Source organism: Cyanistes caeruleus, chromosome 3 (genome assembly GCF_971803275.1).
Source record: "Cyanistes caeruleus chromosome 3, bCyaCae1.hap1.1, whole genome shotgun sequence".
NCBI lineage: Eukaryota > Metazoa > Chordata > Aves > Passeriformes > Paridae > Cyanistes > Cyanistes caeruleus.
This window is the reverse complement of record NC_141703.1, coordinates 95,141,304-95,158,209: the sequence shown is the minus strand read 5'-3', so window position 1 is coordinate 95,158,209 and position 16,906 is coordinate 95,141,304. Positions and strand designations below refer to the sequence as shown.

General features: G+C 36.0%; 1 protein-coding gene across 50 annotated transcripts in view; it reads left to right on the top strand.

Moving 5' to 3' along the window:
- The window catches only part of ABI3BP (ABI family member 3 binding protein), a 144,149-nt gene that overhangs the window by 79,866 nt on the left and 47,377 nt on the right, over positions 1-16,906 (top strand). For 28 of the 50 annotated variants that reach the window (XR_015285041.1, XM_086883080.1, XM_086883064.1 and 25 more), the window contains 11 exons: positions 243-308; positions 1,209-1,283; positions 2,333-2,407; positions 3,338-3,412; positions 4,264-4,341; positions 4,884-4,961; positions 6,026-6,091; positions 7,332-7,412; positions 13,468-13,542; positions 15,099-15,146; positions 15,680-15,754. Coding sequence is in view for 49 of the 50 variants with exons in the window: in XM_086883080.1 (XP_086739206.1) it covers positions 243-308; positions 1,209-1,283; positions 2,333-2,407; positions 3,338-3,412; positions 4,264-4,341; positions 4,884-4,961; positions 6,026-6,091; positions 7,332-7,412; positions 13,468-13,542; positions 15,099-15,146; positions 15,680-15,754 (792 nt within the window). In the remaining variant the exon portion in view is untranslated. The remainder of the gene's footprint in view (positions 1-242; positions 309-1,208; positions 1,284-2,332; positions 2,408-3,337; positions 3,413-4,263; positions 4,342-4,883; positions 4,962-6,025; positions 6,092-7,331; positions 7,413-13,467; positions 13,543-15,098; positions 15,147-15,679; positions 15,755-16,906) is intronic. The other 22 variants (XM_086883061.1, XM_086883077.1, XM_086883070.1 and 19 more) reach the window with 8 other exon arrangements.

The window sequence follows — 16,906 nt, the reverse complement described above, 5'->3', positions numbered from 1 at the left end:
CTCCTTACTAAAAACTCTTCTCCCTGTAAATTTCCTGAGGAACCATTTCGGGGTTTCCTCGCGTGCCTTGGCTGCCAGTGCCAGCTGAAAGGCAGCGTGGTGCCACCACGGGCAGTGAAGCCGTGACAGGGTAGCCTGGCCCAAGCAGGGCCATGTCCCCTCTTTCTAGCTCTGTCTCCATGTGAGCTGTGTGACAGCAGCCTGTGTGAGGACCTGAAGGTGCTTTCTGTGTTTGATCTTAGCTCCTCGAAGACCAAGGCCGAAGTCCAGCACTCCTTCCTCCCCGGCAACTCAACAAACTGTGATGGGTAACTAGCAACAGCCTCCTTTTCCCATTGTCTCCCATCTCTTTCACTTCCCATCACATCTCCCACCCCAAACCACCGCACATCCTTGTCTTGTCACCTTCCATGGAGAGGATGAAGACTTGTTGGTGCAGCTTGGCTTGCCGGAGCACTGGCCACGCTGGTTCTGCAATTCTGTTGTTTGATCCCACGCTTCTCCCACAGCTGATGAGCATTTTCTGCAGGAAGCATGTGACACTCTGCAGAGAGACCACGTTGTTGCATCTGGCCCTCAGCTCCATTCCCCTGCTTCTTTGTGTTTGGGTGCTGGGCCTTGCTTTCTCTGATGCATTCAAACACAGCAGTGTTCTTAAGAGGCAAACCCAGCTGGGCTGGGAATGCTCTGCTCTGCTCTGCTTTTGAGGCCATGTTAGGGTTTTAAGATCAAGTCCTCATTTCAGCCTTGGTGAATCACAGGAATTTTCTTCACCGTTTGAGACACCGGCTTCCTCTGGCAGTAATGATATTTTTTCAGTTCTGGTAGCAATGCGAGATGGGAATTATCCCAAGGGATATTGTTGTGCTTTTAGCCAACCTGCCACTTCTCTTGGGCCTAGATTTCAGTAAAGCATAAGTGTAGACATGAAAGGGGCCATATGTGCAAAACCATATTTAATTACTCCGTTGGCTGTGGCAATTCCACTTCTCTCATAATGTGATCTCTTCATATTTCTTCTAGCAGCTTCTTCATCATTTTCATCATCAGTGCATTTTCACACCTTTACATAAGGAAATCCATGGCATGTTCATTTGAGATATTTTCCTTTCCCCAAGATCTAGTTCCTTAGTAATGTCTTGAAACCTGTTCAGTCTATATGTTCAGATGATGCCAAAAAATGTTTTGTTTTGGTTTTGTTTTTCCAGCTCCACTGGACTCTAATCATATTAGTTTCCTGTCCCAAACTTCTGCATCTGCAGAAATATCAAAACCAGAGACTGGTAAATTGTATTTATGATACTTCCATTGCTTAGTATTTGGTTTTGCATCAATGATGTTACGGGCTGTTTGCTTTGATTGCTTGATGTCTGAAGCAGAATTTTGTTTGCAGTGTCTGATAGGCTCTATAATTGCATGGTGATATCTTGTGGTATAGGATCAAATACAAATGAAACCACAGGAATTAATGTTTTTTGTGTAGTTTTAAGCTGTTGGATAGATTAGGAGCAATAGCTAGATGGGTTCATTACCAGTTATAAAGATACATTCTTGATATTTCACTGTAGAGGGTTTTCTATTAGCCGTATCGTACACATTATTTTTCAGTTTTCTCTATTCATGAGACTTTTTTTCAAGTTATGTTGCTATTGCACTTTGGAACTTTTATTGCTGGGGTCACAGGTATTCAAGAATGTATTTGAAGGCATTGCAAATGTGCAAGAGGTAAGAAAGAAAATTATCCTAAACCTGGCCGCCAATATTTCAACAGTTTTGTGTTAGATTTTCTGTCCCAGTCTGTCTCTTCAATATATCTCAGAAGCTGTGTTAATGTATATTATATCAATTAGATAAATACTGCAAATGACAAATTGCTTGATGTATAGCATGTTAAAACCTGTAAGTCAAAATAATGGCTTTTGCTATATGGAAACATGCAAAGCTTTAGAAATGGAAATACCTGGTTGTACAAATTCATATTTGCGTGCGTTTAAAGTGAATAGGTCTCTCTCTGTGGTGCAGGTGAAGTCAAAAGCACAGGGTTTTTTCATGTTACATGGGCACAGAACAATTGACTCCTGTTGATAAATCTGCTTTTAGGAGGACAGCCAGGGTTCCTGTCACTGTGTGTCTATTAGGTGCATGTGACATCTTCAAAATTTTGAAATTTTGTTACTTTCTTTTAAAGTTGGAAATTTATGAAACTTTGTTGTGGCAGTGTTGGCATCTTGCAAACCAATGTAAATCAATCTTTCTTTTTCTGATTTTTGCCCCCCTTGCTATGTGTGCATCAGTGTGAATCTGTCTCAGGGATGTTTACATTTTTCCACAGTTACAAGTTCAGCTGACCTGGAAAAATCTCTGCCTCCACTTTCCAGAACACCTCATGTGCTAACAACAACTGCGGGTAATAGTAATGCTTTAGTTTTTCAGTTAAACCCCTTTTGGTGTTTGGATAGCCATTTTTGAAATTTTATTAATCCCAGATATTTTGATCATCTCCCATGTTGTCTTGTCTGTGAGTCATGATCATTGAAAGCATCCTTTTTTTTTTACATGACAACTTTTCTTTCTGCTGAGAAACTCACCTGGAGTGTTTCTGATCTCACATTCATTTCTCAAAAACCTTCTAGGGCTATTTTGAGATATATTTAAATGAGGTAAACTTGTTTTAATACTACTAAACTAGGTTTAATACTACTACTGACTAGATAAGAATTCCAAAATTACTTGTTTTCCTACAAGCTCAGTTAGAACACATGTTTTTATCCTAAGTATTGTCTTGCCAGCATAAGAAGCTCCTTTCTTACTATTTTTTTGCTGTTTAGTGATTTCTTTTTTAACTGTATCCTTGCTTTTAATGTGTGTATGAGAGATTATATGACATTAAAATTCACTAAAAAATATTGACACAAACCAAAGCACCTAAGAGAACTAAGACAGGTGCTTTTTTCATGGAAATAAATTTGCTGTGCTTTTTAGTTTTTATAGTTTGGGGGGAGGCAGGGGGTACTGAGTGCTTTATCTTTATAGTTCTGATATTAGAAGTTTTTATCTTTGTATTTTCTGGGTCACTTTAAGCTATGTGGACTATGTGATTCAAAGCAATATTAGCTTTATCTAGATGACAATTTCTTTTTAGTTCTCACTTTAAGCACTACCTTCAGCTCACACTCTAAACCAATACTGCTCCATTCCTGAGGTAAGGTGTGCTTATGGTGAGGTGCAAATGAGATGTGCTATAACATACCAAATTTTTTGGTTGTTTTCTTCTATGACAAAGAAAAGCTGTGTGTAGAATTAATAATATAGGTAATGTGACGTGGTTTTTTTATAGTTTTCGGTGGTATTCAACCTGTTCTTTCAACTCCTGTGGCACCTAGTAAGCCTGAAATAGCAGAAGCTGGACCAGGTACAATAATCTCTACCTAGTTCTTAATTCAACAGCTCAAGCCATGCTCTAGAACTCAACTGAAATTAATACACTGCTTTTATTTTCAGTGCACATTTGGATTAACCTCTAACAGCTGATTTCAAATTTATGTTGCTGCTAATGGTTAAACTTGGTGTTTTCTCACAGTTATAATGCATATGGTAACTCACAGTCACATGATTCAGTATGCTGAAAAATATGAAAAATAGAAATTATTTTCTCAAATTAATTGAAAAAACAGTATTTGTAGAGGAGTTCTGATGAAAACACTGTGATGTGAACTGTAGGTTGCATTTTATTGTTGTAGCATCACTAAAAATGATAACATGAGTGTATCCTTAACAACATGAAATTGGTTAACTGTTACAGACAGCGGTTTTGGACTGAAACCACAGCTGGATCTGTTGTCAGGTTTCTATTCCAAATTTTTTATGTTTTAATGTGTGACTAATTGATTGTTCAACATGTCCTTTTTATTAAATATCTACATTGTACGCAGTACCATCTCCCTTAAGTATTGGACCAGTACTCAAAACGTTCAAAAGCTTTACTTAAAATCTTACTTGGCAGTGGTTGAGATCCAGACCAGTTGCAATGAAGGCAGGAGGAAATAAATACTCAGAATTTTGTGTGTCACAGATGCACTGATTTATAGTCATTGAAGTTCTGGGCAGTTCTGGATTTCTCCCTGATGTATACTAAACTGATGAATGTCCAAGCATTAGTGAAATATTTGTTGTTCTTGGTAAAATAAATTTATTTTTGCTCATGAAGGAAGAGTTTCTTCCATTAGCTCTTCACTCTCTTATGACTGTCATCATTTCTTCCAGCAGCAAGAAGTGAATCCATTCTGGAATCTTTCACACCTAAAACTTCCCGTCCTTTTCAATGGCCAAGGGTAACATTAGGTAATGTTGTTTTCACCCAGTGAAAAACTCCGTGTTTGTTTTGAGTACTCCATCCCATATGAATGCATTCCTTCCACATATCATTTCACATCCATAATCATTCTTTTTCCTGGTTAGAGAGTCTTGTTCTTCCATCATCATTATATGTTTGTTCTTGACATACCTGTGTATGAAAACAAGGTTCTGGGTGGATTTACTGTCTCAGAGAAACAAAACTTGTCTCTTGCATGATAAACACCATCATCCTTTTATCAGCATTCTATCTCTTTTACTCTCAGTACACATGCATGTGCTGATTGTCTCTGGTATGTAAAGCTTTCAAAATGGAAATTTTAATTGTTTTGGACTCACAGAATCTTATTTCTGATCAACATACAGCATTTCAGTGTCATCTCCATTCCACACTTCAAAATCTGATCTCATCAGCTGGCTTTGACATTCCATACTAAGTTGTCTTCAATCTAAACTTGTGACATGTGCTGTTTGTTGCGGGAAATGCTTGTTAAACAATTTTTCACTGCAAACTGAGCTCTTTCTTTCAGCTCCAAAAGAAATACCACTTATTCCTTCTAAACCGAAACCATCTTCTGCTACCCCAGAAGTACAACCTGTGAAACCTGGTAATTGTGCACAACAATTTCATAAGTTGGTATGCAGACAGATATTTTCTCTAAAAATATCTAAGCAAAACTTCCTAAAAAGAACAGGAGTTATGCAGTACATGAGCATCCTAACTAACTCATCATTCTCAAGTTGGTCATTGACCCTCATAAATTTAATGAGTGTTAATCACTTTTATGCATTTGGGTCCAGTGATAAAAATATAAACCAATTCTCTAGTGTTCTAACTTTTTTAAAGGACTGGAATGGAAAAAAGAGTTCTGTGTAGCACAAGGCTGTTTTGATATCACTCCTATAAGCAATAAATATGATTATAACATTTACAATGTCCTTTGCCACTCCCCATATCCCATTTTCATACTGACGTACTATGGCAAAGATGACATCTTTGCTAATTCCATAGGAACATAATCATTGTGTCATGTATTTTCTACCTTTTGATACCAAAACAGACCTCTACTAATTTTCTTGAATTTGGTCTCAAGGGAAAACAATTTGTTTCCTTTAGTGATTCAGGTACTGGACCAATGAATATTATGCTGTGGATTATTTGAGGCCTCAAATGCTTCTGTTCTCATGTCTTATATAACCAGACAGATCAGTAAAACACAGGACCTGCCTTTATTGTCTTATGCCTCTCTTACAATCAACTGCAGGTACTGATTTAGGATTTTCAGCAAAACTTTGGCCGTTAAACATTTTCTTACATATAGATTCTTCAGTATTCATTATAACGTTCTTTTCTTCGTCATCTCTCCTTTTTCACTATTCTCCCATTACAGAAGAGAAATTTGTTTGCTGATTGAATCAAAAGAAGGATTAGAAATGTCTTGAGAACATAAATAAGGGGAAGGAGCCTTAGAAGCAGACTCTCACACAATCATTCAGTGTGTGATTTCATAAGAAACAAAGCTAAAGGGAGTGTGGGGTGTTACACACAAGACTAAGGCTTATCTACACTGCTTAAAAATCTCCCTTGAACTGTTGAAATGATAACACTTTTGGCTTCGTGTTGATACATCTACTGATCGGTTTGATTACACTGGAATTTTTTCTTTTCTAGCCCCTAAACCACCACTTTTGGAGCCTAAAACTTCTCAGACTGTTGAGCAACCAAAAGCAACCCTAGGTAATACATGTTTCTGTGGCTGTTAGTCACTCTTCTTTGCAGTCCAAGCCACATTTTGTACTGCTACTTTATCTCATAGCTTTAGCTCTATTTAATCCATTTCTTTGAAAGAAGAAGAAAGTTAGGAGACAAACATTCAGAAATGTTTCTTCTAAACTTAGGAGAAAAGGAAACCATTTTTTAATGCAGTTTTGCTAGTTCCATGGTACAGTAAAAATTTTTAACTTCCATTTTGCTGAGAGGTTTTCTAGACCAACACTCTTTATTCAGAAAACTCATTGGAAATACAATTGAAATGCCAAGTGGAAAGGTAATATTAAAAGCAAAGGTAGTAGTAAATGGGGATGTTAATCCCAGAACTCTCAGTGAAGGATTCCTGTGGTACTAAGTTAACATGTTTTACGAATCCTTCTGAATGTAGTTTTGGTTTGAAAAACATCTCTCAGTCACTTCATGGGTCACTCCTCTCTGCTCTTTTTGCAGACATCAAACACTTTTCCGCTGTGTCAATTGATATGAAACATTTAATTGGAAAGTGGTCTCACAGCACTGCTTTTTTAAAAATGTACAAAGTTACTTACCTCTGCCTGAAACTCAGTTTACACTTCATCTGAAATCAGGCTAACAAGCAGATTAGCAATTACAATTTCAACGTGTGCATGTTTGGTGGGAAAACTGTTTCTAGGACTCATTTTTCTTAATTTTTTACCACTTACATGATACTGCTATTCTACTTATATTATTTACTTCAGTTCTATTAGCAGAATTCAATGACTGCAGTTATGAAGAAGTTCCATTATTTTTTAATCGATTCCATGTTCTTCCAGCTGTTTGCCAGTAATTTCTTTACTGTGCCAAAAATTGAGGACATTTCTGTATATTTTGTCTATATATGTCTTCTGATTGGGCTTTAAATTGACCTGGAATTCAAAAGGATAAAAAGCATTATTGTTTTATCTCTTAGGCATCTAGCAAAAAATTTGCTAACTTAATGAGAGGAACATTCAGATGTGATTGCAAGCTTCAGTTTCATATTTAAATGTAATTACTCATTTTTACAGGGAGGAACAAACAGAGGTTTTGCTGGAGTAGTGAATTCTTAGGAAGATTTTTGAGAACTCTTCTTGGCATATTTGATTCTACCATTTGCTTTAGTTCCCAGTAGCCATTCATTGCCTCATTTGATTTTTTTGTGATACAGTGGAAAGCATAAACTTATAAACCAGTATATTTCTTTCAGCTCCTAAGGAAGCAAAACGCACTACTTCTGCACCTAAACCTAGACCATCTGCCAGACCCCCAAAGCCACGAACTAAACCTGGTAACTAATTTCCATAGCAAGCATTTGTTATAGTGTATCACTTAAGCAGCTCATTTTAGCTTGAATTTCTTCTGTGTGAATGCGAAGTTTGGCACTTAATCATCAGAAAGGTGAGGAATTCCTCTTCAAGGAAAAATAATTTTTGTTTTGGACACCTCCCTCCCCCAAAAAAATAGAAGCAAAGCAAGAAACCTTTTAACCAAGTCACCAACTCATGCAGTCTGACATCAAAGCAAATTGTTTTCCTGCTTTTCATTTTGAAATAACAAACTTTCCAGCTTAGCTCAGCATAGGGTCCAGACAACACAAATTTTGCTGTTTTGCTGATGGTTATAGTGTCTTACACAGAACCATAGGATTTGTAGTGATTCAGTGATCATTAGTACATATGTAGACTTACCTGAAACTCTGAAAGTAAGAATGGAATTTTGCTTTGGAATTCAGTAAAGACATATTTTATTATCCCAAATGAAATAGCACCTTCACACCGAGGTTAAATTTGGTCTGTGATGTATAGCAGAGAATAAAACACACCTGGCATTTTCTGGACCTGGAGAATAAATAAATACAGTTGTAAAAATATTTCTAGTGTTACATGGTCTATAATGAAATTATAAAGCTTGAAATTGCATAATTGTTTATCGCAAGAATATATTACTCAATACTGGAAGAGATCAGATGATTTTATTAAATTCTTTCCAGATTCCCCCCAAATGATTTTTTGCTCATGAAAAGAAGTTCATTCCCTTCAGACCAAATTATTCCCTGTGAAGCTTGTTAAAGGAATGGCACTTATGACTTGGAATTGTTTCAGAATACTGTGCATGATTAGTTTTTTATGCTGATCACTGCTCCTTCATAATTTTTAGTGTAGGAAATCCAGTGTTGTTTTATAAGAATCATTACTTTTGTCTCTGCTGTAGATATCTATGTCTGAATATAGATCTGAGCCCTGTATGTTGTTTTTTGAAAGGGCTGAGAAAAAAAGCAACTCATTTGAAAACTGTTGCATAAATTTGTTTTACACCCTGGGACTGCCAAGACCGAGGTTTTATCCTGATGTTTCCACACTGAGTGGCTCTATAGCGAGTTTCTGTGTGCCTGCAAGGAAAGGGACATTGTTCCATATTTGTACACATGCCTCTGGTTCTTTTCTTTCCCAGTAGTGGTCTCATTAATCAATCAGGTAGAATCCTAAGACTCACTTTTCAATCTTTACGAAGCTTGTCATGACTCTTGTAAGTAGGTAGTGAAACTGGCATGTGTTTTCATGTGACAAATGATGTTCCTGTTCAGAAAATCTTATTTGAGCTGTAAAATATGCAATGCATGGGGTTAAGCTTTGGTTTGGGTGGGTGGCAAAATGGCCAAAGAGCAGGAGCCTCTCTGTGTACCAGCATCAATTGGAAGTTCAGCTTAAGCTAGAAACTTGTTTCATGATAGTGGTTGTCACCTTTCCCTAACAGTGAATCAAAATAATGAACAATATATGCCAAATTCATATTTAATCAATGATTTGCTAACAACTGCCTTTGCGTCAAGCAATTATTTTTGCCTCGCATTATTAACATGATTTTTGTGCTGTTTCTGGTAAAGTATTTGCCTTCTTTGGCAGCAGAGAAAAAAGCTTCATTTAAAAAACCCCAAACATTTAAATGATTTTCATATTTTCCAGCTAACAAACTGTGAATTCTAGTGAAAGTTCACAGTTCCATTCTCTTTCTTGGTATTTGGGTAACTGAATCTGTTGCCTGCATGAAAACAAATAAGGTTTTGTTGCCAATGTGATCACTCCCAGCCATTGTCCTCACTTTTACCATTGTTAGCATGAATATCTCTCTCTAAATATTCTCCATTTTTCATTCTCCATTCATAATGAATTTTCTGTTGTGCACCCAAATGCACTGCAACACTTTCTTTACAGAAAAGTTTTTAAATATCTCCAGGGATTGAGACTTCACAGCCTCTCTGGGCATTTACTTAAATGCATAAATTATTTCTTCTGAAGACATTTAAGAGTATTTTGCATTCTTAGAATAGTGTCAATAGTATCAAATATAAAAGCTGTCTAAGCTATAAAAAAAATGTCAGTAAAGTAAAGAGAGAAAATTTAGAATTCAGAAATAATTCAATCTTTTAAATTTTAACACTGTCCACCCAGGTAAACCACCATAAACCTTCTTGTGGGGGAATAGAAACTTTTAAATTAAGATTGTCATTTTTTATCTAAACTGACAAAGTTTTGGAAGTGGTCTCATATTTTATTGTATTTTAAAATTTCAAGGTAACTTCATTGAAATAAGTGTACTTGTGAGTCTTAAAATGCTTGTGAATTACAGCATGACAAATTGTTAGTATGTCAAAAAATACAGTTTGAAGCCCATCATACAATATTTATCCGTCACTTTTTCTTTCCTAACTAAAATCTGTAGGGAGGGACAGAGGCTAAGAGTCAAAACAGAGTAAACAAAGCAAACTTTGAAGGATAAGCACAAAGATTACTCGATGATTGTAGATGTATTTAGGAATGAAAATGGATTCTGTTTGAAAAGTCAAGCTAATATCAAATAATTCTACCAATTTTGACTTCAGAGTTCTTTCTATTTTTCAGGGTATTTGGAGTTTTTTTCTTTCAAACCCAATTAAATACTTTAAATAGAGATGGGAAGCTTGTTAACTATGATCTAATGTGCAGTAGCACTAGATAATCTGCTGAGATCTTCAGCCTTGCTTTCTGTGAATTTACAGTTATTTAGACCTGAAGTCTTTCACATCTATCCTTTGTATCACTATGGGAGAAATCCGGGAAAATTAATAGAAAGATTTACCAAAGAAAATGAAGTTCTCTGGATCTGTTTCCTTTCAGAGGTGAACAGCCATAAAGAGATTAAAAAGATTCAGTAAAACAGGGAGTTGAAGCTTTAGAGAACTCATCTCCCAGTGTTCCTGTAGGATAAATATACTTTTTTATTTTCCAAAGGCAGCAAAAGTCATACATGCAGGCTTATTTCAGTAAATTTATCCTTTACTCAGTGTTTCCATTCAAAGAGTTTTGAAGAGGTGGATTATATTTGGGAAGCAAGAGCAACTGAGCCATACCAGCAGTTGGAAAATAGGTACAGATGCACCAGTATTTCTTTAAAGAAAATTCTCTTTATTCCAGCAGCAGCCATTCCAGTGTCAGTCACTACTAGGAGTCCCTACACATATGAATGTCCAAAGACTGCAGAGGGTAATGATTATGAGTCATCCTTAGTCATTCTTCTTTTCATTGCTCTGATAAAATGTGCAGTGGAAAACCCCATTTCCTGGAGGCTTCTTGCTTGTTCATGTGTGGTCCAAACCCGGCAAAGGGAAGTACAGTCTTGGTGCTTTATTATTTTTCCATGTCTTTAACATGGAGATGTCTTCTAAAAAATAGAAAACTTCAAAGCTATCTACTTAAAAGTTTCACTTACTTTAGAAAAAGAAAGAATAAGAAATATTGCAATAATAAAGATTTTATGGAACATAGAAATCACAATCTAAAATACTGCATTATTTCAAATAATACATCTAAACTTGTGTTCAATTTGTAAGAAAAGTAATTTTATTTTTAATGAGGAGTGCAGTTTATATAAAGTAATACATGGCCTTATTTTTAGTATGGGAAGATATAATAAGTGATGTGTTTAATAGATACATTTTTTTATGCATACTAAGAACAAAGGTCTCTCCTTTGCAGTGAGCCCTGAAATGTTATATCTAATTCAAAGGAGAATTTGAATCACTGTTTGCATTTACTGTGCCCGTTGTATTCTGAGAAGGGCTTCAAGATGTTTTCAGCAGTTTATTTGCTCTTTAAAACCTGGATGAAGCTGCCATATAAGATACTTCACAGGAGAAGGACAGCTCTTAAATGATTTGATAAAACAGAATGAGTTTGATTTGGTCAATTAGCAACAAATCACTTAAACTCATAGTTTTCAACTACAACAAGTTCTACGCAATGAAATACTCTCCAAACTCCTCTAATGACATTGATTTGTCAGGGTCAATGCTGCATTGCAGGTTAAGTCTCTTTTCTTTGGCTTTTAACTGAACTATGAGAAGTTAATTTTGCTGCAGAGGAGCATCTTTGGTTATCCATCAAATGGATAATCATTGCTTGTTTGGTTCATATCCAATGATACTTCATGCATTAAACACATAGTACAATTTCTTTTTCTGTGATTATTCATTGATATGGACTGAGGGTCATTTCCTAGACTTCATTTCCCCATTACTGAGTGTGAATGTGATTTTCTATGAGACCATTTACTTTCAACTTAAAGGCTGGTTTTCACAAAACAAACTTTTCCCAGTATCCAAAATACATATTCCTCACATTTGAAGCCCAAAGGATCTGCTAAGATCAAAACACCTCAAGCTAAATCTTTTAAGGCACTTATTTTTAAATTATGTACTTTGAAGCTTGCCATTAGTGCAGAAAGTAAAGAAAAACTTCAACTTTCTTTTCTTCTAGGTAGTTTTTCTTTTCTTTACTTTCTGCATATATAGTGAGAATATTTGAAAAATTAGTGACTAGTTTGAGATTTCTATGGACTATTTGGCCACTGTCAGTAGAAGTTAATACTAGTTGTTTTGGGGATTTTTCTTCATTTGCAGCAATATTAATACTACAGAATATTCTACTGTGAATGTTAATAGACATCTAATAAATACTTTAGTATTAACCCCCTCAATTGCAATCAAAGTTTTATAGTGTTATTTACAGTAAAACCCATTTTTAAAATGGGTAGATGCATAAGAGAGTTTGGGAGATAAGTGAATGTGGATTATAGAACAGGTTCAATCTTTAGGTGTGGGTATCTGTATGTTATACACTACTTGTTACTGCCTTGAGAGGCAAGAATTTATGCATTATTTTAATATATTTTCTTTTTCTGCCAAGAAATTTTCATAGATTCTACAATCTCATAATTTTTTGACCCATTTGGTATAGTTTGTGGCCAGGAAAAGGGCATGATATAATGGTTTTGTGATCCAAATTGTAAGTGGATATGAGAAAAAACTAACTATAGCTTTATCAAACTAAGTTTTTTCAGATAATCAATACAGCTCTACCAATAGCAGCCTTTTAGTCCTCTGCTTAATTGCTCACTTTAGAGGAGAACTTCAACTATTTTGTCATGGTCAGCACACTGCTTTCTAGTAACAGAGTTCAGTTTGGTGACTCCTGACATTCTGTATATCAAGGGTCCCTTGCTGTTTCCGAGTTAAGCTCTGTGATCTCTTCTCTTGCTTGTTCTTGGATTTACTGCTTGATATCCACATATTTTTGCTTCTATTGCTGTCAAGTTTGTCCAATTACATATTTTTTATTTTACTTGTATTATTGAGAATTTTAATTGACCACAGTTTAAAAGTCAGCTTGAAGGTCCACATCACTGTGATGTTGTGTTAGTACCAACCTTTATACTTACGACTGGAGTAATATTAAGTTTTTGGAGTGTGCTCCTTACTCATTTTGTCACACTGTTTCTGTTGCAGTCTTGGAACATATTACACTTAGAACTGAACCACAAGGTCACCCATAGGTAAAAGTATTTCCTTGGCAAGCGGTTGTGTTTGCTTTATTTACATCACAGCAAGCATTACTGAAGTTAGTGAATCCTTAGGCCTCAGGATTGTTTCATTTAACCTCATTTTTCTTCTAGGTAATTATCTTGCTTGGCATTCAAAACAGTTGGGTGTATTGCTCTCTTTGCAGTTGGAATATCTCCTTTATAGAAAAAGAAATTATGCTGCCAGGTCTGAATCACCTTTCTCATAATTATGCTTGTTTGCATCTGCTCCAGATTTTATTTTAAAAACAAACGGAAACTGAGCTTCAAAAATTACTAAAATTTCACTTTCTTGCTTAGATTGTTGTAAACACATGGAGATTATTACCTGACTTGCCTACTTCTTCTCAGTTGCAGGTGTGAGGTTTCTGTGCTTGTGTGTTCAGCTGGTATCAGATGCTAATTGCTGTGCAATTTTACCAACTTATTGCCCACATTTTCTCTTCCAGCTCCAAAGGAGACTCAACGTGTTCCTTCTAAACCCAAAACTCCACCCAAACCTCACATCCCACAAGCCAAAGATGGTAAACTTCTTTGTGATTGTTTCTAGTGCAGTTTATTTTGGATTGAAATGTATTTATGAACAGCTGTTTAGTTATCTGAGCCAGTTAAAACAGAATGGGGTTCTGTGGTGTTCAGCGATTTAATTGTAGTTTTCATGAGTAGTGATATTTGCTAAGTATTTTTCACTGAGCAAAACAATAAACCTCTGCTACTTCACGGCAAGAGGAAGAGAATAGTGGTGTTACACTCAGATTAACCTTGCTAAAAAAAAGCAAATAGCAAGCAAATAAAGTGTGTACTGAGGCTCTTTGGGGGTATTCTTCTTTCCAACATCGTTTTGCATTGTTAGAATAAATCTGTTTCCGTTCTAAGCCACAATTCATTTCATGTCATCACTATTTTATGAAAGAGGTAGTAAATTGCCCATTTATACATGCACACTTAGTACTTGAGTAATAACTATTGTCATTAATGATCCTTTAAATTGTATTTCAAAATACTTGATTTTTATGTCATTAAATGTGGGAGCAGTTGAATTCAATGGTAGGCAGAAAAAATTACATTCTATGTTCTACAGTTGGTAATATCAACAGAAAATTTCAAGAGTCTCAAATATCAACATATGTTATCCTTTGGTAAATATGAAAAATCTAAGGATAAACACTTTATTAAGACCTTTAAAGTGTAGACATAGACCAATAATTTTGAAATCTGATGTTATCTATTAGATGTGATTTCCTCATGTGGCAAACAGTCAAAATCCTTGTCTTCTCATAATTTTTTAACGATGGCATCTGATTATAAAACATTGTTTCCCAATTACACCTTAAGATGCAACTTCTCATACACTCAGTTTTTACCTTTGTGGCCATTTTTTATTGTTATGGTAGTCTGGCCTTCTCAGAAATGGTAGAAATAATTTACGGTTTTGTTACACAAATGTTATGAGCTTGTATTGACATATGTTTAAAACAAACAAACAAAAACAAAAGCCCCAACAGTTTACAGTTTCTTCAAGAATCTGTAATATATAGAATATTTTCTATAGCATCATCCACTTATCTTGTAATTGTTTTAAAAGATCCAAAGACACTTATTTTTTTTATCTGTAATCCATACAGAAGAATTGACACATCAATTTCACATCCCTATGTCTCTAAACCACCCAGTTTTATTTTAGATCCATTCCAGTCCAGAGCTGAATTATATGACTTTATATGCATTATGCAACACACCATCTAATGTTCTTTAATAATGGTGCTCAGTACACAAGCAAGTACTGTCAGATTCCACTTGTGTACATGGAGTGCATTTGAAACACATCACCAAGGGAAGAGATTGGGGTCCCTAAAAAGCCATTTTCTGAATGACAGAATGATAATATTTGGATATTTCATTGAAGTCTATGGGAGAAAAAAGCTCACACTATGTTGAAAATGATACTGCTTTCACAGATTCTTCTTTTAATCCAGCTGTTTTTGTATGAGTCAGTATACAAAGTATATGATTCAGAAAGTAGCGCTAATTGTAAATTTTCAACTTTCAAAACATCTTTTCTCTTTTGTTTCTGATACAGTCCTGGAATCTATAACACTTAGAACTGATCAACTAAAACCAACAATAGGTAACAGCTTTACCTACAGTGTAAATCACTTGGGAACCATCACATTTAGCTTTTTTCTCACTGAGCATCACAAGCACTTCTTATTTGCACTCCACTACCATAATTTTTTTACTATGAAAGTTCATCCTGTAAGGGGGGGTTTGGTGATTTTTCACTAACAATTCATGATCATCTTTTCCTGTTTTTTTCCTCACACAACTGTGTTCTGCAAAGTGGATGGAAGCACCACAACCTACCTTTGACTGCTTGTCTCTATAATCCCTTTCTATCATGTGCTGCTTCACCTTTTATACTGTCCAACCATACTGGCCTTGTTTTATATTGTCCTGTTACAGAGGTTTTCCATCAATACTGGGGTTTGTTATGTACCGAGCATTCATAGTTCTTCATCACTGAAGTTTTTGTGATTCTGAAGGGTCCCAAAGGCATGTGTTCTTTTTTAATGTAATGCTTTCTGTTAGTATCAGTTCTCAAAAAATTCTAGTAGTTGCTGTAGTTGCTGCTTTTTTTATTTTTTTTTTTTTTAATTCCAGTTCCTAGAGAACCACAGCGTGTTCCTTCCAAACCTAGAACATCACCAAGCCCAGAGGTGCCACGAACAAAACCTGGTAAGTTCATTGTTTCTTTACCTTTTCATGCTGACACATGTGTCTCAAGGATTCTACTGTGATCACTGCAGCTTCAGATTTACATGTATTTCTTGGGAATATATTTTTGAACATTCCTTGAGGGACAAAATTCACTGACATGAAAAATTTATAAGCAGCCTGGTTAGTTGAAAATATATTCAATTCTTTATTACGTTGTAATTCACTGCAGCAACAGATGCTTTCTGTACAATTCTCAGTGAAAATAAGTCTTTTCTGTGTGAACTTTCTTGTGTTCTGGGAAAGTGAAGGTGCAAACAAGGGGTGAGGTTGCAAAGAGGAAGGATTCTGCTCTGTATTCCTCAAATTGTGTGCTTGCTTCTGTTTTTTTCAGGCACAGGCTTTCTTTCATACTTGTTGGTTCGCTTTGCCAGAGCCCTTGTGATGTTCAGAGATTCAAAAATGTGTAATACTTCCTATAATTGTGTCTACATGGGTTGTTATACCCATGTACAATCTTAGGAGAATTAAGGGGGGAGAAAGCAAATTATGCAACTCACACTTGCATGACCTGAGGTACCATAGTGGGTTGACCTGGCCAGAAGCTAAGCACACACTGACCTCTCACTCATTCTACCCCACAGTGTTCTGGGGAAGACAATCAGAAGAGCAGAAGTAAGGGAAAAAAAACAGGGGAAAAAAATCATAGTTCAAGATAAAGACAGTTTAATAAGGAAGGATAAAAAGAGGAGGGAAAAAATCAAGTGGTACAAAGCAACCGCACACCACATCCCACAGGCAGAACAATGCCAGTCTAGGAGCAGTGGATGCTTTGGAAAGTTTTGTTGCCAAGCATGACTTTATGTGAGGTGGAATATCCCTTTGGCCAGGGTGGTTCTGCTGTCCTGGCTGTGTCCTCTCTGAGCATCCTGCCCAGCCCTCTTGCCTGGGGCAGAGTGACAAACAAAGAAATCTTGAATGCTCTAACAATCCATATTCAGGAATAAATAAAACATTGGTATTTTATCAACACATCCTTGCTCATGAATCCAAAACAGAGTACCACAGGGGCTGCCATGAAGAAAATAACCTCCATCCCAGTCAGACCCAGTATGGGTATCCAAGGTATGTAGAGTATTAGATGGTGTTGGTGAAGAGGCGGGCAGAGAGACA